This window comes from Nilaparvata lugens, chromosome 6 (assembly GCF_014356525.2).
Source record: "Nilaparvata lugens isolate BPH chromosome 6, ASM1435652v1, whole genome shotgun sequence".
NCBI lineage: Eukaryota > Metazoa > Arthropoda > Insecta > Hemiptera > Delphacidae > Nilaparvata > Nilaparvata lugens.
This window is the reverse complement of record NC_052509.1, coordinates 23,593,418-23,615,510: the sequence shown is the minus strand read 5'-3', so window position 1 is coordinate 23,615,510 and position 22,093 is coordinate 23,593,418. Positions and strand designations below refer to the sequence as shown.

The 22,093-nt window shown below is 33.1% G+C and overlaps 1 protein-coding gene across 2 annotated transcripts in view; it reads left to right on the top strand.

Annotated features, from left to right (window-relative positions):
* The window catches only part of LOC111057595 (NF-X1-type zinc finger protein NFXL1), a 59,521-nt gene that overhangs the window by 19,565 nt on the left and 17,863 nt on the right, over positions 1-22,093 (top strand). For both annotated transcript variants that reach the window (XM_022345033.2, XM_039430467.1), the window contains exons 9-12: positions 369-574; positions 11,303-11,480; positions 13,449-13,655; positions 15,333-15,572. In XM_022345033.2, coding sequence (XP_022200725.2) covers positions 369-574; positions 11,303-11,480; positions 13,449-13,655; positions 15,333-15,572 — 831 coding nt within the window. The remainder of the gene's footprint in view (positions 1-368; positions 575-11,302; positions 11,481-13,448; positions 13,656-15,332; positions 15,573-22,093) is intronic.

The following is a 22,093-nucleotide window of genomic DNA, read 5'->3' as shown; positions in this document are numbered from 1 at the left end:
GGTCTCTTGATTTTGAAATCACATGATTCTCCAACGTGAATGTTCGCTTATCACAATCAATAATAATGAATTGCACCATTACATTAAAATAGCTTAAAAATAGCTTCAATGTGAATATTTTGATGGCCTCCATCAATTAAGAAATTTCATAATCATATCCTTCTGAACTAAAAGCTCCATTTATTCTAATTTCTAAAATTTAATTATCATATCCCTATGAACAAAATGCTTTATTCATTCTATTTCATCATTGTTTAGGAATGTAAAACTCAAAATTAGAATGCATTAAGTCATATCACTATGAACAAAATGCTTTATCTATTGCGTTTTGCATTGCTGTATGATGTGAATGTTTTGCGTTGGTTCAGTGCTGCGACGGATCGTGCCCGCCGTGCGAGAAGCCATGTGGTAAGCCGCTGAAGTGTGGCAAGCACAAGTGCCAGTCCATCTGCCATCACGGCCCCTGCTACCCGTGCCACCTCACCGATGAGATCCACTGCTGGTGCAAGGCCACCTCCACGCTCGTGCCTTGCAGCATCAACAAGAAGCGCTTCAGCTGCAACAAGCTATGCAAGTCAGTCCTATTTATTTCTTTATAACTTCAGTTATATCTAACCTGTGCAGGTCAGTCTTGTATCTTCATGTCTTGTATTTTTACTTTCCTTGTCCTATTACCATAGGTAAGGAAAGTATTGCTTTCCAAAAAAAATTAAGGTACCCTAATTTCAAGTTTTCTATACGTTTCAAGGTCCCCCAGAGTCCAAAAACATGATATTTCCTTTAGGGCTACTTTTAATAGAAATAGAAATATTAATCTGAGTATCCTTTTAAATTATTTTGTCACGACATGTTTCGGCTATTAATGCTATTTTCAAGTGATTTTCAAATCATTGCTGAATGTAAATGGCATTAGTAGCCGAAACATGTCGTGACAATAATTTAAATGGGTACTCAGATTAATATTCCTATTCATTTCTTTATAGCTTCAGTTATATCTAAACTGTGCTGATCAGTGACTGTTTCATTTCTAATAATTCCTTTACAGCTTCAGTTATATACTCCAAACTGTGCAGGTTTAGTCACTGATTTATTTCTGTAGTTTCTGATTAGGAACAGAAGCTTTCGGGTTTTGTCTTTTTCATTTGTAGTTCCACTTCGGCTCTGATAGAAAGACCCCAAGCTATAACGAGATATGCTTGAGGAACATGGTGTAGGCCTACTAAACTGTCATAGGTTATTGTTACTTTGTTATAGGCTATTGTTACACCGCTTTCCGTTATTGTTATACCATATACAACTATAGGTTATTATTACACTGTTATACTTTAAATTACAATTCATTACCTTTCATTTTGAAAAATAAAGTATCACCGTTATAGCTTATTGTTGAACCATTGTAGGTTGTTATTACGCTGTTTTACTTTAAACTGTTACATATCAAAATATAAGTATTTATTGAGTTCAAAAGAGTAGGCCTATTACAAAATCTAAATTTATACACTATAACTCAGGCAAACTTGAAAGTTTTTGAATGATAATAGCTGATCTGAATCCAAAATTTCTTTTTTTTCAAGTGTTTGCACTGAAAATTCAAATTTTTTTTTCAAGTGTTTGCACTGAAAATTCAAATTCAAAAGTGGATGAAACACAACCTACTTTTTGGACTAGTGCATGAATCGAAATTCGAGGAAGGAACAGTTTGGGCTGTGCCTTGTAACGGTATATTTTGATACCAATAGAAATTTCATTAACTGAAATGAATTACTAGGTCTCAGACAGAATAGTAAAAATATCTGTCACCAATGATGTTATCAATCGAAAATATAGATAAGACGATAACGACTAGGAAAGCCAAGATTATGGCTAACATTTCGAAATGAAAATAAATTTCTCAATTATTTAATAAAATAATATATTGTGTGAAATTGAGGTTAGGTTCTATATAAACAATGCTTGTCGGCAATATCAATAACAACCAAGCTGAACATCTACAATTTAATTAGATACTCGCTAGCAAAATAATTGCATCTAGGTAGCATTCATTAAGAAGAGGACAAGAGGGTTTTGTAAACTAAGCATGCCAAATAAATGTTACATAAACGATTAAGAAAACACAAAAATATGTATTGTATCATATAGCATGAACAAAAATTATTAAAAACAAAACAAAAAGATAAAGGAAATGGGATTTATTTTTATTGAGCGCATTAATACATATTACAGTCTGGGGATGTACCAATCATAATACAGTATTTGCTCGGCGCTAAAAATGATTTAATTCAAAATCTCCACGTGGTTGTTATTACAATTATAAAAATTTGTAAGTGTTGTAGAATACATAAAACATTGTAATTGGAATAAAATAAGAATTAAGGATAAAGATATGCAATTTTAAGATAGTAATATGCTCTAGTAATGGGGACTATTTGGCAGCACTAAATTGTGTCATCGCGGATTATTTAAAATCCACCAATAGGAAAAGATATTTTAATTTTATGTAAATTAAAAAAGTCGGAAGTTTCATTGAAAGAGAATAGAGGAAGACCAACTGCCCACTTGCTTGCCAGAGGTCACCAGGAACACCCACCAATTATGAGAGCATTAGACTGAATCCCTTATTGTACATTAATTAATTTTCGCCAAAGTTTAAGTTTTGATTTATGTATTTAAAAATATATTCATATAACTCAGTGATGTCGCTGTATGACATGAGTTATTAATTTAAATATCCCCATTGGAGAGGATGACAGCAGCCTACCAGAGAAGTACAGGACACACGAGACGAAAACCATGCTACATCTTTAAAATTCGTGAAAAATCTTCATACGTGAGTTATTGAAATATAATTTATTGAGAGGATCCTCAGTGCTACGAATGATAAGAAATTTCATAAAGCTTGCTCGTCGAAGATATTACTTGAAAATCAAGCTTGATTCAAAGATAATTGCGCAAGTAGTATTAATAAGGGGAAAGTCATATTATGAATTAAATGTTAAATTATATATTACTATTTGAAGTTATTAAATAGGCTCAATTAATGTATATAAATATCAGTATTATATTTTGCATAATAAGATTTATAGAAGCTCAAAGTTCAAACGATAAATTATTTATCAACTTCCACTGACGGCCGAACTTATACCCTGAGAAATTGTTGTATTTAAAATATTATTGAAATTTTCAATTATGAAATTCTGATTTGATAAGCAGAAGCGAGTCGAATATTTGAGCTGTAGGAATTAGTAAATGTATGCTGATAAAAAATCATGAAAATTGATAATTGATGCTATTAAGCAGAATAAGAATTTTTATTGAGTGAGCTGTGATATTTTCCTTGTATATTCTCATATTGTTTTTGCATTTATTGTTTCATATATTATTTTTCGCTCGTTGATTTCATTGTTATTATATATGTATTGATTGAATGGTGTTCTTTTCATTTTTAATCCTGTCTTCTTGCATGACCAATCTTGTACTAGTATTTTTATTTATTATTATTGACGCATTAATAAAAGTATCAACCAACTGTATTCTTCATCAAATAAGTTGGATAAATCAGCGATATACAGTATCGATCACTAAATCTTCAGAAATAATCCGTTCTCAAGACTTATTTAAATGGATCAACCTATTCACTGGAATCAAATTGATTGAAATAGAGTCTTAGTATCAAGTCGATGCAGTATTACAGCCTCTTCAACATCTATATTTGCGGAACTGGTCAATGCAGCGGTAAAAATTACCAATTGACAGAGCAGCAGCAGTTTGCAGTAACTGATAGCAGAATTTAGTACAAGCTCCTCGAAGAGCTGGTAAGAATTTTATAAATTTGGTATAAGCTCCTCGAAGAGCTGGTAAGAATTATATATTATTGGTATTTCAGCAGGTGTCAAATTACCAAAAATATTCAAATATCTCATGCTCTACCGACAGATTGCCAGCTGGGCATATGTAGGTCTAATACGGCTTTACACAATGGCGCATCCAACATGGGACCAGTGATGAGATCAGAGCTTCTACAGTATTATTGAATAAATCGAGACTGTATGTCGCTGATATTTGAAGCCAAGTGCATCAATTAATGCAGTTGTAGAGTCAGCTAGGGAACAGACTAAAGACTTTGATGAAAATAACTATCTAATTGTACTGGGTGGCTCAAATAATATAAATGAACCTAACTTGAATCATCTTCCTCAAGTAACAGAAAAAATCAAGGAAATTGTGCCACTCAGCAAAAAAACAAACTTAATAATAAGTACTATTCCTAATAGGTTTGATAGGCCAGAATTAAATGAAGCAATCAATTCGACAAACAAATCAATCCATAATACAATCAACAGCCTAAAAAATAAGAATTCTAAACAACTGGGGATTTGTTTTCTAAATGAAAGGCTGAAAAGACATAACTTCACTAATCATGGGTTGCATCTAAATCGATCTGGCAAAGTAATCTTTTGTAATAGATTGGCAGAGCTGATTGAAAGCCGTTTGCAATCCTCTGGTTTAAAAACAGTCAAAAAACAAATAACGATTTTCTAGTAAATTGGCTCAAAACAGGGAAAGGGAAATAGCTACAAATGCTAGAGATAGAGTAGCACAAGATGGTAAGGTTTTTAGTATTTATCATCAAAATATTCAGTATCTTTGCAACAAAATTGACAGATTAGAAGTATTTCTTAAACAGGAGGATCCTGACATTGTTATTTTCACAGAGCATGGCTTAAAAATAAAGGAAATAAATCAAGTTAGGATTCCAGGCTATTCACTGAGATCAGAATTTTGTAGAATAGCTCATAGAAGTGGTGGTGTATGTATATTCACTAGCAATGCTAAACATACCCAAACTTATGAACTGGATTTTGTTAAGAGATTTTCTGTTGAGATGGATTTAGAGGTAACGGGACTAAGGTTAAAAATTGATGATCGATTTGAGGTAGCAGTGTTAGGTATCTATAGGTCACCAAATGGAGACTGGCAAAAATTTTGTGAGCTGCTCCATACACTTTTGGAAATTACAACCGCTCGTTTCACAAATGTTATAGTAGTAGGAGATTTCAATACCGATTTTGCCAGGCAGGATAAAATGACAGAGGATATTAGAGATATTATTAATATGAATAATTTAGAAATTAAGGTCCACGAATATACAAGAGTAACTCGAACTTCACAGACAATTATTGATAATATCCTCACAAATATAGAAGGTTGTAATGTCAGGTTAGGTAGCTCAGATCTATCAGATCATAACTATCAAATTTTAGATGTTAAGTTGCAGGGGCAGAATCCAAGCAGAAAAAAAACTTTTGTGAAAGAAATTCAGCAATATGAGCTAGGAAATATAAATTGTTTGAAGCAGGAACTGCTTCAAGAAAATTGGAGTAGTGTTTATAACAGTTGTAACCTAAATTACAAATATAAGCAATTCATTGATACTCTAAGATTTCACATTAGTGTATGCTGTCCAATAAAAAAAGTCAAAGTAAAAAGTAAATTAAACAAAGTAGATGAATGGATAACTGAAGATATTCTTACTCAAAGAAATATTGTTAGGGAAGCTTATGAGGAATTTAAATTAGTGAGGGATGTAATTTCCTCATAAGCTTCCTAACAATATTAACAATATTCCCTAACAATATTCCTCTGTTTGGGAGGTAATTAATAGAAATAGGAGAGCAGCTCAAAAAGATTCAGTTACTAATGTCCCTAGGATAATCGATGAACATGGAAATTATATGGATGATAGTATAGACATTTGTAACTTTTTCAATAAGTATTATCAACAGGTTGCATATAATTTCCAAAAGTCACTGAACACTAATACTTATAATACAACTACATTGAATGCTGAGCCAATTGAAAAGGTATTTAAATTTCATCCATTATCAAGAGATGAGTTGTCAAGAATAATAAAAAATTTGAATAAAAAAAACAGTAGGATTGGATGGGGTCTCAAGCAAAATTTTAAAAGAATGTGAAAATGAATTACTGGACCCTTTATTGCATCTCCTTAATACTTCACTAGAGCAGGGTATTTTCCCTGATGATCTGAAACAAGGAAAAATTTTACCAATTTTCAAGAGCGGTGATTCTGAAAGAGTTGAAAATTATAGACCCATTAGTATTCTAAATGTAATAAGTAAAATTTTTGAAAGAGTAGTTTTAAATAGGCTATTGATGCACCTGGAAGAAATTAATTTCATATGTGATGAACAGCATGGGTTCCAGAAAGGGAAATCTACTAAGACTGCAATAGTATCCCTTGTTGAAAGACTAATAGATATAATAGATTCAGGTGAGAAGGCAGCCGCAATATTTCTTGATTTATCCAAAGCTTTTGATTGTGTGAACCATAGAATATTATTGGAAATACTAAAAACTGTAGGTGTGAATGGTATAGAACTAAAATGGTTTGAATCATATCTCATAGGTAGAAACCAGTGTGTTGAGCTTACCAAGGTGGATGGGAATGAAATAGTAAAAATTAAATCTCAAAACCTGGAGGTCCAGGCTGGAGTACCTCAAGGCTCAATTCTGGGTCCCTTACTGTTTCTGTTGTATGTGAACCAATTACCAAAAGAGTTAAAAGATCACAGAGCTCTGTTGTTTGCTGATGACACATCGCTTATCTTTAACAATTATTTTATTAGATAGTATAGAAATAAATGCTTTTACTGGAGTACAGTCAATTGTCCAATTCTTGAAGCAAAGGCAATTAACAATAAATAGTAAGAAATGTCAATTCCTACAATTCAAAAGTAATATAATTCAGTAGAGGATAGAGAAATAAATGTTTTTGTAGAGGAAAATGAATTAGACCAAGAAGAGAAAGTAGCATTCTTGGGAATTTATTGGACAGGAAATTAACATGGCATCCTTACATTGAGAGGATATGTAATAAGATATCATCTGGGGTATTTGTCCTGCGGCAGCTTGCTAGGCTGAATGATAAAAAAACTACTGTTAACTGCTTACCATGGACTTATACTATCTCATATTAGGTATGCTATTTTAGTATGGGGTAATTCATCTCAACAGAATATGGACAGGGTGTTTAAGATTCAAAAGAAGGCACTCAGATGTATAGAGAAAGTGAATAGGTTAGACTCTTGTAGGCCTTTATTTAAAAAGCTTGGTCTATTAACTGTGCCATCTTTGTATGTATATGAAGTTGTAATGCATGTGAAAACGAGTGGTGTGATCCAGAATTTAGATGTTCATGAGTATAATACGCGAAACAGAGCAGATTATCATATAATGGGTCACAATAGTAGGTTATTTGAACAAAAACCAGATTATATTGTGTAATATTACATTTTCTTCTCACATTGGAATCGAATCTTCAAATTCGAGATTCTATGGAACTTTATAGTAAATGTCAGAGTATCATAGACGGACAATTTTTTGTACGGAGAATTTAGTATCACCGCTATAGCTTATTGTTGAACCATTGTAGGTTGTTATTACGCTGTTATACTTTAAACTGCTACATATCAAAATATAAGTATTTATTGAGTTCAAAAGAGTAGGCCTATTACGAAATCTAAATTTATACACTATAACTCAGGCAAACTTGAAAGTTTTTGAATGATAATAGCTGATCTGAATCCAAAATTTCTTTTTTTACAAGTGTTTGCATTAAAAATTCAAATTCAAAAGTGGATGAAACACTACCTACTTTTTGGACTAGTGCATGAATCGAAATTCGAGGAAGGAACAGTTTTGGGCTGTGCCTTGTAACGGTATATTTTGATACCAATAGAAATTTCATTAACTGAAATGAATTACTAGGTCTCAGACAGAATAGTAAAAATATCTGTTACCAATGATGTTATCAATCGAAAATATAGATAAGACGATAACGACTAGGAAAGCCAAGATTATGGCTAACATTTCGAAATGAAAATAAATTTCTCAATTATTTAATAAAATAATAATATATTTTGTGAAATTGAGGTTAGGCTCTATATAAACAACGCTTGTCGGCAATATCAATAACAACCAAGCTGAACATCTACAATTTAATTAGATACTCGCTAGCAAAATAATTGCATCTAGGTAGCATTCATTAAGACGAGGACAAGAGGGTTTTGTAAACTAAGCATGCCAAATAAATGTTACATAAACGATTAAGAAAACACAAAAATATGTATTGTATCATATAGCATGAACAAAAATTATTAAAAACAAAACAAAAAGATAAAGGAAATGGGATTTATTTTTATTGAGCGCATTAATACATATTACAGTCTGGGGATGTACCAATCATAATACAGTATTTGCTCGGCGCTAAAAATGATTTAATTCAAAATCTCCACGTGGTCGTTATTACAATTATAAAAATTTGTAAGTGTTGTAGAATACATAAAACATTGTAATTGGAATAAAATAAGAATTAAGGATAAAGATATGCAATTTTAAGATAGTAATATGCTCTAGTAATGCGGACTATTTGGCAGCACTAAATTGTGTCATCGCGGATTATTTAAAATCCACCAATAGGAAAAGATATTTGAATTTTATGTAAATTAAAAAAGTCGGAAGTTTCATCGAAAGAGAATAGAGGAAGACCAACTGCCCACTTGCTTGCCAGAGGTCACCAGGAACACCCACCAATTATGAGAGCATTAGACTGAATACCTTATTGTACATTAATTTTTGCCAAAGTTTAAGTTTTGATTTATGTATTTAAAAATATATTCATATAACTCAGTGATGTCGCTGTATGACATGAGTTATTAATTTAAATATCCCCATTGGAGAGGACGACAGCAGCCTACCAGAGAAGTACAGGACACACGAGACGAAAACCATGCTACATCTTTAAAATTTGTGAAAAATCTTCGCATGTGAGTTATTTTTGAGAGGATCCTCAGTGCTACGAATGATAAGAAATTTCATAAAGCTTGCTCGTCGAAGATATTACTTGAAAATCAAGCTTGATTCAAAGATAATTGCGCAAGTAGTATTAATAAGGGGAAAGTCATATTATGAATTAAATGTTAAATTATATATCACTATTTGAAGTTATTAAATAGGCTCAATTAATGTATATAAATATCAGTATTATATTTTGCATAATAAGATTCATAGAAGCTCAAAGTTCAAACGATAAATTATTTATCAACTTCCACTGACGGCCGAACTTATACCCTGAGAAATTTTTGTATTTAAAATATTATTGAAATTTTGAATTATGAAATTCTGATTTGATAAGCAGAAGCGAGTCGAATATTTGAGCTGTAGGAATTAGTAAATGTATGCTGATATAAAAATCATGAAAATTGATAATTGATGCTATTAAGCAGAATAAGAATTTTAATTGAGTGAGCTGTGATATTTTCCTTGTATATTTCTCATATTGTTTTTGCATTTATTGTTTCGTATATTATTTTTTGCTCGTTGATTTCATTGTAATTATATACGGTATGTATTGATTGAATGGTGTTCTTTTCATTTTTAATCCTGTCTTCTTGCATGACCAATCTTGTACTAGTATTTTTATTTATTATTATTGACGCATTAATAAAAGTATCAACCAACTGTATTCTTCATCAAATAAGTTGGATAAATCAGCGATATACAGTATCAATCACTAAATCTTCAGAAATAATCCGTTCTCAAGACTTATTTAAATGGATCAACCTATTCACTGGAATCAAATTGATTGAAATAGAGTCTTAGTATCAAGTCGATGCAGTATTACAGCCTCTTCAACATCTATATTTGCGGAACTGGTCAATGCAGCGGTAAAAATTACCAATTGACAGAGCAGCAGCATTTTGCAGTAACTGATAGCAGAATTTAGTATAAGCTCCTCGAAGAGCTGGTAAGAATTATATATTATTGGTATTTCAGCAGGTGTCAAATTACCAAAAATATTTAAATATCTCATGCTCTATCGACAGATTGCCAGCTGGGCATATGTAGGTCTAATACGGCTTTACACAATGGCGCATCCAACATGGGACCAGTTATGAGATCAGAGCTTCTACAGTATTATCGAATAAATCGAGACTGTATGTCGCTGATATTTGAAGAACAAGTCAATATAGTGAGCGAGATTTGTCATGAATGTATGACAGGCAAAGAGAAATTATTTATGCAGCAAGCAAGTCGGTCGTTCATTGTTTTTATGTCATTACTATTGTCTTTATGGGCCCTTGTTTTATAAATATTGTATTGTATGAATAATGATTATTAGTTTTCTGACCACAATATTAAGGGGGAATAATGTTCTATGATCGGCAAAAAGGCTTAGTATGCAATTGCGTTTCATGAGTTCAAAACAGTAGTTTTTAGTGGAGAACAGTATTAAATATAGATATATTAGGCAATTAGCAGGTCTATTGAGAAACTAAGGTGTAACAAGCTTTAAATGACATAACTATTAATAAAGAATCTCAAGGCGTACCTGATTATTATTGTATCCATGGTTTTTGAAACTTTTATCACTGTCACTTAAATATTCATTCACTGACACTTATTGTAAATTCCATCCTGTCAACCGTATAGAGGCCCCTTTGTCTAAAAAATTTTACTTTTTAAAAATCTCTGTTTTAAAAATACATAAAATGAATCACACTCAGCTAATTCCGAAGTCTCTTATATCAACAACGGTTGTCCTGATCCTACTTTATCGACGCCTAGTACCCAGAATCCATCGGTAGACGATGTATCTCATGCTCTACACCGACAGACTGTCAGCTGGGCATATGTAGGTCAAATACAGCTTTACAGCCTGTAGGTCCTTCCCCAATCATTTTAACAAATTGTGTTTTGTGTATCATGGAATAAATAAATTAAAAAGTTTTACATGTCAAAATTTATCCATCTGGAAAATCAATTGTTTTTAGAAAACCCATCTAAGTGCTCTAGAAATGAAGAATGATATTTTATATGTTCAAATGGATAGGTTTTCTAAATAGTTGTAGAAGACACGATAGTATCTTTCAAATGTGTTTTTCTTCTGATAGATAATAATGCAGTCAAAAAACAGGGATTTGTGTTTACTTTTTCAATTCAGTAGTTTATCATTCTAATTATAACATAATTAGTATAGAATTCAAATAAAGTAGAGTTCATTTTGGGCTTGAACTAGTATCAATGTATTGAATATTATTTATTTCATTTTCAAGTTGAACAAACCACTGGAGTTGTATGAATTACTTTTTCGTGTGTTTGTATGCTTTTACATTATCTATTAAATTCTTTCATATTCTATTTTATTATATTCCGTACTGTACTATTACTATTATTCAATTCTATTCTACTTATTTTATTCTATTCTGTGTATTTTGTTTAGGATTCCTCCTTACTGCCACCATGAGAAGCGTAAGCCACACAAGTGTCACTCTGGCCTGTGCCCCCCCTGCAAGCAGCCGTGTGGCGCCACATACGACGTCTGTGGACACGTCTGCAAGGACATCTGTCATCTGCCCTACTTGAAAGAGCCCAACATTCCGCACAAACAGCGCGACAAGGTCAGAAACAATAACTTTGTGTATCGCAGATCAAGTGCATCCTCTGTTTTTTGTGGTGCTGATTGTTCGAATACTAATTCTTGATTGCTCAAAGTTGTGCTTTGCCCTAACTTTTCTATCGAATCAAATTCTCTCCTCGGTAGTTTTTTGCCAAGTGTTTTAATAACAAAGTTTTTGTACCTGAAGAAGTATAAATCATAAGTGTACGTTGACGTTAGGTACTTGCGAGAAGCTCATTATACCAATTACAATTAATTACAGTATAATATTGATTTATTATTGTCTTTTCGTCGATTGAAGATTGTCTATTAACTTATTTTATAATTTATTCCAACAAATTTATCAATTAATTCATTCAAGAAAAAATCTGGTGTGGTATTCACACAACTTTCCTTGCTCATTGATCTATAAGCCTCATTAACGAGGATAATTTAGGGAATAACATTAAGCCGATTGGCGGCTAAATAATTAAAACTACGATTATACTATTGTGATTGTGTTCAGAGTATATTTTCCTTTATTTGAATTATGAAATTTGAGGATTTTTTAAAAGTTGTCAAAACAGCTGTTCTACAAATAAAATATCGACATGTGTTCTTTTGAATAAACTGCTCTACCTACCTACCTCACGCACGAGAAGGAGGTTACAAAGTAAATTTCTCAAGGATGGGGTGGACCCCCTGTTAATTTCTCAGGGAGGAGACTCATGCCAGTTAATAGAGCTGATATATAACTATACAGGGTATGAATTTGAAAAAAATCGGTCAAGTCATTTTTGAGAAAATCGTGATAGAAATTTAACAAAATTCATTCTTCTCAGGAATATTACGGAGCTCCTGCAATTTTCCCAGAAATGAGACTCATGTCAGTTGATAGGGCTTATAAATAGCTATCTAGGGTATAAATTTGAAGAAAATCGTTAGAGCCGTTTTCGAGAAAACCGTGAAAACATGGTTTTTTAGCCATTATCCGCCATTTTGAATTGAATTTTATTGAATTTCTTATTGTCGGATCCTCATGGTATAAGGACCTGAAGTTTAAAATTTCAAGTCAATCGGTTAATTAGGAATGGAGTTATCGTGTTCACACACACATACACACACACACACACACGCACACACACACAGACCAACACCCAAAAATCATGTTTTTGGACTCAGGGGACCTTGAAACGTATAGAAAACATGAAATTGGGGTACCTTAAATTTTTTGGAAAGCAATACTTTCCTTACCTATGGTAATAGGGCAAGGAAAGTAATGAAACGTATAGAAAACATGAAATTAGGGTACCTTAAATTTTTTGGAAAGCAATACTTTCCTTACCTATGGTAATAGGGCAAGGAAAGTAATGAAACGTATAGAAAACATGAAATTTGGGTACCTTGAATTTTTTTGGAAAGCAATACTTTCCTTATCTATGGTAATAGGGCAAGAAAAGTAATGATACGTATAGAAAACATGATATTAGGGTTCCTTGAATTTTTTTGGAAAGCAAAACTTTCCTTACCTATGGCAATAGGGCAAGGAAAGTAAAAATGTACCTCGTTCGAAATTATACTACATTCAATAGAATGTAGTTACTAATTGAATGAATTATTCAATTTGTAACCATGGTGCCAATGAATTTCTTATTCATAAACATGGTATCAGCATAAAGGAAGGATATCCCATGATATAGGGCATTTACGTTCCAAATTCCACTATTAACTCAAGCCGTTAGTCCTAGTAGTTGTTTTTGGTGTAACTAAGTGACGCTTATAGTCTCTCATACTGTGCCATTTTCACTCTCTCACCCGAACAAAACAGTAATAATAGATAGTCCACTTGAATTATCAAAAAATCGGTTTGAAATGTTGAACATAAACGACCTATAGGATATCTACTTCTGCTATGTTTTCTCTATGTTAGATATGGTCCATGTATTGTAGCAGCAGCAGTTCATAATTGTTGGTGTGTTTTGTAATGCAGATGGTGGTGGAGGAGGTGCGTGGACCGTGCAGGCCGTGCAGTGAGTCGATCGCAGTGCCGTGCCTGGGTGGCCACGAGATGATGGCCAAGCCCTGCCACAAGGCCTTCCACACCAGCTGTGGCCGCAAGTGTGGCCGGCTGCTGGCCTGTGGCAACCACGTCTGTGACAAGGAGTGCCACACTGTTCTCGGCGCCGATGACGACACTGTACGCTCTTTACATTCAAATAAACATAATTGATTCAAGATTCTCATTGAAAAATAATTAATTTCTGATGATGGTTTTAAAAAAATATCCATTCATTCCAGTGTTTATCGAAAAAAATTATCCACTCATTTTCAGGATCTTTGGATTGAACATTATTCATATTAAGGTGTTGTGCCACTAACGGTAGAACACACATGTTCATCATGCACTACATATGTTCATCATCAGAGAGATGCTTCTAACATAAAATAAAAAATTAATAACATTGAATAAACCTCTGGAAAATTAGAAATTATAATGATAGAAAAATAATTTTACCTTAGAGCAGCGAAGAAAATGAACCAAAAAGTTTTGATATATAAAAACCTATCTTCAAAAAATTCAGCTCGAAGCGTTTCGCTGTGATCACAGCTGTGATGAGACAACCATGTTAGAAGATGTGCTCGGCATGGATTTTCTACCGTTAGTGGCCAGCCTTAGGCACATCATTTTGTCTTTGACTATTTCATTTTATTAAATTTGATTTTCTTTATTAAATTTGAACATTATTTATTTCAGGGTTGCTTTCGAACATTTGAATATTAGTTTATACGTCTCTGCAATGCCGCTTATAATTTGTAGGTGCTTGTTATGATAATATCCTGATTTGTACAGTAACGTATTTGTATTTGATCCTGGTTTTGAACATGTGAACATTTGCTTATACGTCTCTGCAATGTCTCTTACAGTTTATAGGTGTTTATTCTGGTATCATCCAGATATGTACAATAGCACATTCTTTTCTGTTCCTGGTTTGTGACACAAATATTGTGATCTTCAGTTGCATGGTTCAATAACTTTTGTTAGTAATTTCGTTTTCCTGAAAATAGAATAAATAAAAAAATATATATAATGAATAAACTTTGTTGGATATTTTTCTTTATCGCATTTTGATATCGAACTTACTCTTTCATTAAAATGCATAGTCTACTTGTGGTTTTTCATTCCTACAACTGTATTCAAAGATATTAATTTATAGTAATTCTCAAAGTTCATTCTGAAAATTGCAAGTTCCACATTTGTTGAAAATGAAAATAACGAAATTAAAAAACGAGATGGTTTTTTTACTGGAGTAGTTTTATTCCTACTAAACTTTATTTTTAATGCTCTTGACGTCATAGTTAGAGGTTGAGTTGAAATTCAAATCTTTAATATTTGTAATGAAGTGTTCAATGGAAATAACTATTCAATTTTCGAATATATTCTATTTAGACCCGGTTACACAGAAGCCAATTGAATATATTTATATAAATTAATTATATTCATTATTTATTTAATTTTTACAGAAAGCACAGATGGGGAGAGAAAAACCAAGGATACCTTATCCTATTCTGAATTATTCAAACTCAGATAACATCAAAAAGTCCGAATAAATAATCACTCTCCCATCTATACTGCCAATGGTATTATAACATTGCAGGAATTCTTTGAGTAAAGCCCCGGTTGCACAAAAGCCTGTTTAATTTCAACCGCGATTAAATGCAACGAGAATTAATCAAAGAACCTTCTTTTCAAAAATCCTTCTCTGATTGGTTCTCGTGGCATTAAATCAACTGGCTTTTGTGCAACCGTGCCAACATTTTTAATGGTTACATTCTATGTTTATACTTCTTTGTAATTTTGATCAATTGTGTACAGGTGGCCGGCAAAACATGCGAGCCGTGCAATCGCAGCTGTGAAGTAGCCCGGCCAGCCGGCTGCCCTCACGCATGCCCTCACGCATGCCACCCGCCGCCTTGCAAGCCATGCACGGTGATGTTGCGCATGCCTTGCCATTGCTCGCTCGTACAACTCTATGTGCGCTGTGGCGACTATGTGGCCGCCACCTCCCAACGCCGCCTCCAAATGCTCACCTGCGACAACCAGTGTCCCAAGAACGTGAGTCGTTACTACGCTATTATTTATCTATTACATTACCATACTATTATCTATTACATAATTAAATAAATATAAATAATTTATTTTTGTCAAAGAACAATTACAAAATTGCATTAGACAATGTCAAAGAATTGAAAAGAAACATTACATTAATAATTTGGGTGGAGACCCACTCAATACAAACTTATACCATCTAGGTAACTCATAAATTTAATAACAAATATAGTCTTATTCACATACTAGTATAATATACCTACAGTATTTTATAAGACAAACATCAATTGAAGGAGTTTTCATAAAATTCCGTCAAACTATAAAATGGGTTGTCACTTAGGAATTTGTTTATTAGCTTTCTGAAACTAGGATAAGGTAGATCTCTGACATATGATGGCAAATGATTGAAAAGTCTTATTCCCACATTAAAATGGCTTCTCAAAATCCTTGATAGCCTTACTTGAGGAATATGTACATTTCTATAGCTCCTCGTATTATAATTGTGCACATTAATATTACAATCAAGGTTTCTTTCCTTCAATTTTATATACAAAAGCAACGTATATATATACAAACAAATGACAGTCATGACTCAAGTTTTGACAAATAGCGGTTTGCAGTGAGCTCTCACATTTGAGTTAGTTACTATTCTTATCGCTTTTTTTTGCAGAACCAAAACTTCAGACACCCGTGAACAATTTCCCCACAGAATAACACTTTTAACTCAAGTGGGAAAGAAACAAAGCATAATACACATTTAAAACATAGTTGAATGGAACATGATATTTTAGAGTCTTCAACAAATATATAGACTTTGATAACTTGCTGCACAGTAAATCAATATGATCACTCCAAGTCAGTTGGTAATCTATTTGTACTCCTAATAATTTGATTTTCTTTACAAAATTGTTTGACAATTCATGTCTATTATTCAATGGTGGCATGCCAATTGACAGAATCCCAAACGACCGAAACGCTATATTTTCCCAAACGGCCGAAAACTACTTTTTTCCCAAATGGCAGAATTGAAACTGGAACTTTCTCATTCAGCCGAATCCCAAATGACAGAAAACTTTTAAGAATTTTCCCAATCGACAGAAAACGTGTTTTGTCCCAAACGACAGAAAGTGGTGAGAGTCCCAAATGACAGAAAGTGGTGAGAGTCCCAAATGACAGAAAGTGATCAGTTTCCCAAACGACCGAAAACTCCTCTAGTTTGTCGCAAACGGTAGAAAGTACAGTAGACGTGCCACTTCTCTATTCTTTTTCTTATACTCTCTTATCCTCCCATCCCTTATTTTTTTTTCTTCTGTTCTCTTCTTCCCCCTTTATTCTTTTTCTCCTATTCTATTTTCTTTTCTCTTCTTCTCTGATTTTGCTTCTACTTCTCCATATTCCTGTAGAAATAGAAGGAAATTCAATGGGTAGGACCATTCGTTCCTCCATACTTTCGTTCCTCTTCTTGAAATCTATTGGACTAGTCTCCACAGTCTCCTCTGATACTGTCCATCAGAGTAAATTCTGTCCTGTCCTGTCGTGTAGGCGAGATATAAGTGAATAAACGACTAATGGCTGTTTGGGTTGTTGTATCGACAATGCCAATAATTTGATCTAAACAGCTATGCTTCTATCATCAGAAGCTTACCGAGTTGGAAACAGAGAAAATACAATGCTACTTCAAGTTATCAATTATTGCATGCCTCACTACATGCAATAATTAATAGTCCACACAACAGCTGTTTTTTCACCAAGTTACATTAAGATATTGATGCAAGCGTAAATGCATACAATAATATTATAATCCACTCGACACCTGATTTCTGATGAATAATTCTATAGTCTGATTTTTACTACAATATTGGCGTATGAAGGAGGCTTCTTTTCCCATTATATTATCCTCGAAATGCAAAATTTCCAAAAACCGTGTATATATACGTCGACGCGCAATTTAAAAAAGAACACACCTGTCAAATTTCATGAAAATATATTACCACGATTAATTGATGATCAAATTGATGAATTGATCAATTGATGATTAAATTATTATTTTTGAGCTTTACTAACTCTTTATATTTTCAATTATTTCTTCTTTCTTTGTATACCGTATACATATTTTTCATACCCATTTTTTTACCCCTTTACTAACTTTCCTGCATCTAACTCAAATATCGTTCTCTTCTAATCTAATTAGTTATACTGAATCGTTGTGAATATTTAGTGAAATGCGATATTATTCTCTTTCGTTTTTATTTTTAATTGTAAAGTTATTTCTATATCCTTATATTGAAAAATTGTGTGCCAAAATAGCATCTGGAGTATTTCTCATGAGACAGCTTGCAAGGCTCGAAGATAAAAAGCTACTAATCTTGTTCATCTATGAGGTCATTTTATTCGTAAGAGCAAGTGATTTGAGCCAAAATCTTGACGTTCATAATTACAACACGCGAAACCGATCTGACTATCACTTGGTGAGGCATAATAGTAGAAAAAACCAAGCTATACTGGTAGTTTATTCTATAGCAAGCTACCGCTCATGCTGAAAAGAATTGAAAATACCCAGACATTTAAAAACCAATTGAAAAAGTATTTAATTGATGCAGCTTTTTATAGCTTACAATGATCCTTTCAGATTGAACTAACTTCAAAGAATTTAAATATGACAAGTAATTAGAATAGGGCTGTATTATCGACTTAAATATTCACTTGACAATTCCGTATGGATTGGTGATTTATACACTTTGACTGTTCTGTACTGTATGAAATTTAGTATTCATAAGAATGACTTGTCTTATACTCCCTCCTGGAGTCTCCAAGACGAAATCTTGAAAAAAAATCTATAAAAGGCTGAGCCCCAACAGACTGAAATCACAAACTATTGAGCCTAAAAACTTGAAATTTTGCACAATTGTTTATGGTAGCCTCAAAACATCCACTAAGAAAGGATTTTCAGAAATTTTCCCCCCTGAGAGAACTGGGGCCCCTCAAAAAGTTTGTACTTTTTAACCGCTCATTCCACATCAAAGTCATGAGGAACTTCTTTGTTCAGCTACAAAAAATAATTAGATCTATGCAGAATAATTCCGATCAGGAGCACAGGGGGGTTCAGGAGAGGGCTTTTCTCTAAAATTTTTATGTAAAATCACACTACAGCTGAAACTGATTGGCCTACAGACTTAAAACTTTGCACAAATATTCTTCAAAAATGCTAGACACGCACTAAGAACGATTTTTTAGATTTTTTACCTCTCAGGATTTCAAAGGAATGAAAAGGATCCTGTTAATTAAGGTTATGAACATGGTAGGTGAACGCCATATGAAACTGAGATAATTGACACATGATATTCTAGCAAATGTTGTAATCATTGGAAAGCTTAAAATAATCTTACCAATCAGCTGATCGAATTAATTTTTCGTAAATCGAGAGCGCGAGCTTGCCACGTATGTGTTTCATTGTTGTATTCTTGGCCAGTTTGGTTTGCGCCTTCTATCAGCTGTATATGGAGTCTCATACATTCCGATTAGAACAGAGCACAGAGATTTTCTTTGATTGGGAGTTTGTTGATAATTCTTTTTTCAAATTCAAATTTTATTGTAAACAAAAATTGAAAAATTTCCTAATAGACAACAAGATGTCAAACATAGACCTACATTTATTTGTAGCACGGCCAGAAAAACTTGAGTACTGGCCGTGAGTTCATTCAATATAACCTATATTTTTGTGTTGATATTTTGTAAACAAAAAGTACGAGTTGATGAGAGATGTGAGTAATTTCTTATATCCAAATGGCTATTCATATTGTAGTAGTCGGGGTCACAGCAATCAAAAGTTTTTTATTCTGTAGCTAATAAATTTCAAACGTATTTTTGAATTAAATTGAATTACTAAAACGTATTGATCATAACGATTACGCAAAATCGTCATTATGTTATCCCCCCAAATTATTCTCCTTTAAGAATGGGGCATACAGTTCAATGAGCAAGGAAAGTTGTGTGAGTGCGCCACACCAGATTTTTTTTATTTACATCTCAATAAGAACTTCCTATGTGCTTAGTCATGCAGCATTCATTATTCCGAAAACATATTCTACTCAATCAATTTGGTAGTAATATCTATCAGTAAAGTGTTGAATTAAAAAAAATAATAAAAATGGATAGGTTAAATCAGTGTTTCAGAAATGAATTTAATATTTTCATAGTTGTTGATTGTCAATAGATGGTCTAGGAAATACGCGATGTACGATGAATCACACAGAATTCCATATATTCTTTCCATCTTCCATTTTAGAATGAATATAAGCTAAGCTACATTCAAAAAATTTTAAATTATTCTTTCATTCTTCAGTAATTAATGAATGCAATATGAACAACTCTCTTTCATGAGGTGAATATTTCTGTGGGTAGATGACAAAAGCTGATAAGTCACATTTTTGGGCAAATTGAGTTATGCATATGGATTTGTTCAGAAAAATGAGATCTATAAGATGGTATAACTAGATATGTCGTATCTCTGTAAATAGCTGAGATGTAGGCCTTGCCCAAACCTGATAAAACATTTTCTTTCAATCCCTAAGATGACAAATATTGATAAGTGCATACTTATCAACACTCTACCACCGGTTCGTATAATGATCTAATTATCAAAAGATGGCAAAATTTGATATTCGATGGAACTGAACATGAAGTATGTAAAACTATGTTTACAGGTGTTTTTGGCTTAAGTAGAGGTAAGGTGGACATTATAGTTCAAAAGGTTAAGGCATCTTCAACTGGAATTATTCAAGGAGATATGCGAGGTAAGCATCCACAAAAATCAAAAACATCCACCCATGAAATTAAAGAAATTGATGAATTTATTGATAGATACCCTAGGCATGAGAGCCACTATGCTAGACGAGATAGCTCCTGTGAAAAGGTGTTCCTTCCAAGTAATTTGAATATTAAGATTATGTACAAGGAGTACTGTGAATACAGGCATGAAAATGGTCATACTAAATCAGCTTGCTATGATGTTTTTAGAAACCAATTCAATAGTAAAGGATATAAATTCAAAGAACCATTCATTGACACATGTAACAAATGTGATGAATTTATTCTAAAGAAAAGACAAGCCTCCAACAAATCTGATCGCCAAATTGCTTCTGATATGCATGACATACATGTCAAGGAGGCACAAGAAGGCTCTTACATGAAAAGTCTTGACAAAAATCTTGCTAAGTACTTTGACAATCGAACTGTTTTGGTTTTTGATCTTCAACAGGTTCTTCCTGTACCTTTCTTGTCATCGAATATTGTTTATTACAAGAGGTTTCTGTCCATGTACAACCTCACAATAAGAAATTGTTCAAATGATCAGGATTCTTCCTATTGCTGTATGTGGAGTGAAATTGATGCTGGCAGAGGGTCTGATGACATTTCCTCTTGTGTTTTAAAAAGATAATGGATCTTCCAGATAATATAGAGTATGTGACCACATACTCGGACACCTGTGGGGGCCAAAACCGCAATATCAACATTGCAGCAATGTTTTCCTATGCTCTGACCAAGAAGAAAACTATTCAGGTAATCGATCAGAAGTTTTTGCTGCCAGGCCGTACTCGCCTTGAGTGTGACAGTGACCATGCTCGAATTGAAAGGGCAAAAAAAGACTTCACTCCTCAGTAAATAAAAACAGTAGCAGTAATGACAGTGAAACATTCGGAATTATGGTACCACGGGATTGGTGTCAGTTTGTGCGTAGTTTGTCTGGGAAAAAGAAATTCAAAGTTATTGAGATGCACCAAACTGATTTTAAAGAATTCTCTAGCCTGTTGAAAAGTACGCTAGTCCATCGTAAATTTGATGAAGAAAAACAAAAAGTTGAATGGTTAAAAATCAGGTGGCTATGCTACACTCGAGAATTTGGACGCATTTATTTCAAGTATGACCTCAATCCAATGTCTCCATTTCGAACTCTCAGAATTCTGAGAGGTAAGAGGGGTCGTCCAGAAAACTTGGAATTGCCAGAATCCTATTCTGGGCCATTGCCTATAAACCAAAAGAAAAAGAAAGATCTCCTCTCCATGTTCAACCTCATCGATCCTCAATTCCACTCTTTCTACAGTAACCTGGCCACCAATGATAAAAGTCTTGAGTTTGATGAGCTGGATGACTTGGCTGAAGAAGATTAAGCTGTTCCTTCTTGTTTGCTTATGATAATAAACATATTGATTTACTTGTGAATTTGGCTGATTATTGTAACCATGGTAACACTCATATTAATGATCAATCTATATTACTGGTAGGCTATTAGAAAATCAGAAATTAATAACCTTTGAGAACTACATAACCCATGAAACTTAGCAAACAGTTCAATTTAGGTTTCCTTGATCAATAATATTGTACATAATATCAATTAATTGATAATAAAATATATTCAAATTTGTAAATAATCAATTTTTAACATATTTCCTATACTGTTACATTGTGACTTGAAACATTATTGACAGATGGCAAAACATGATATCTCTGACATCACTTGCAAAAATGCT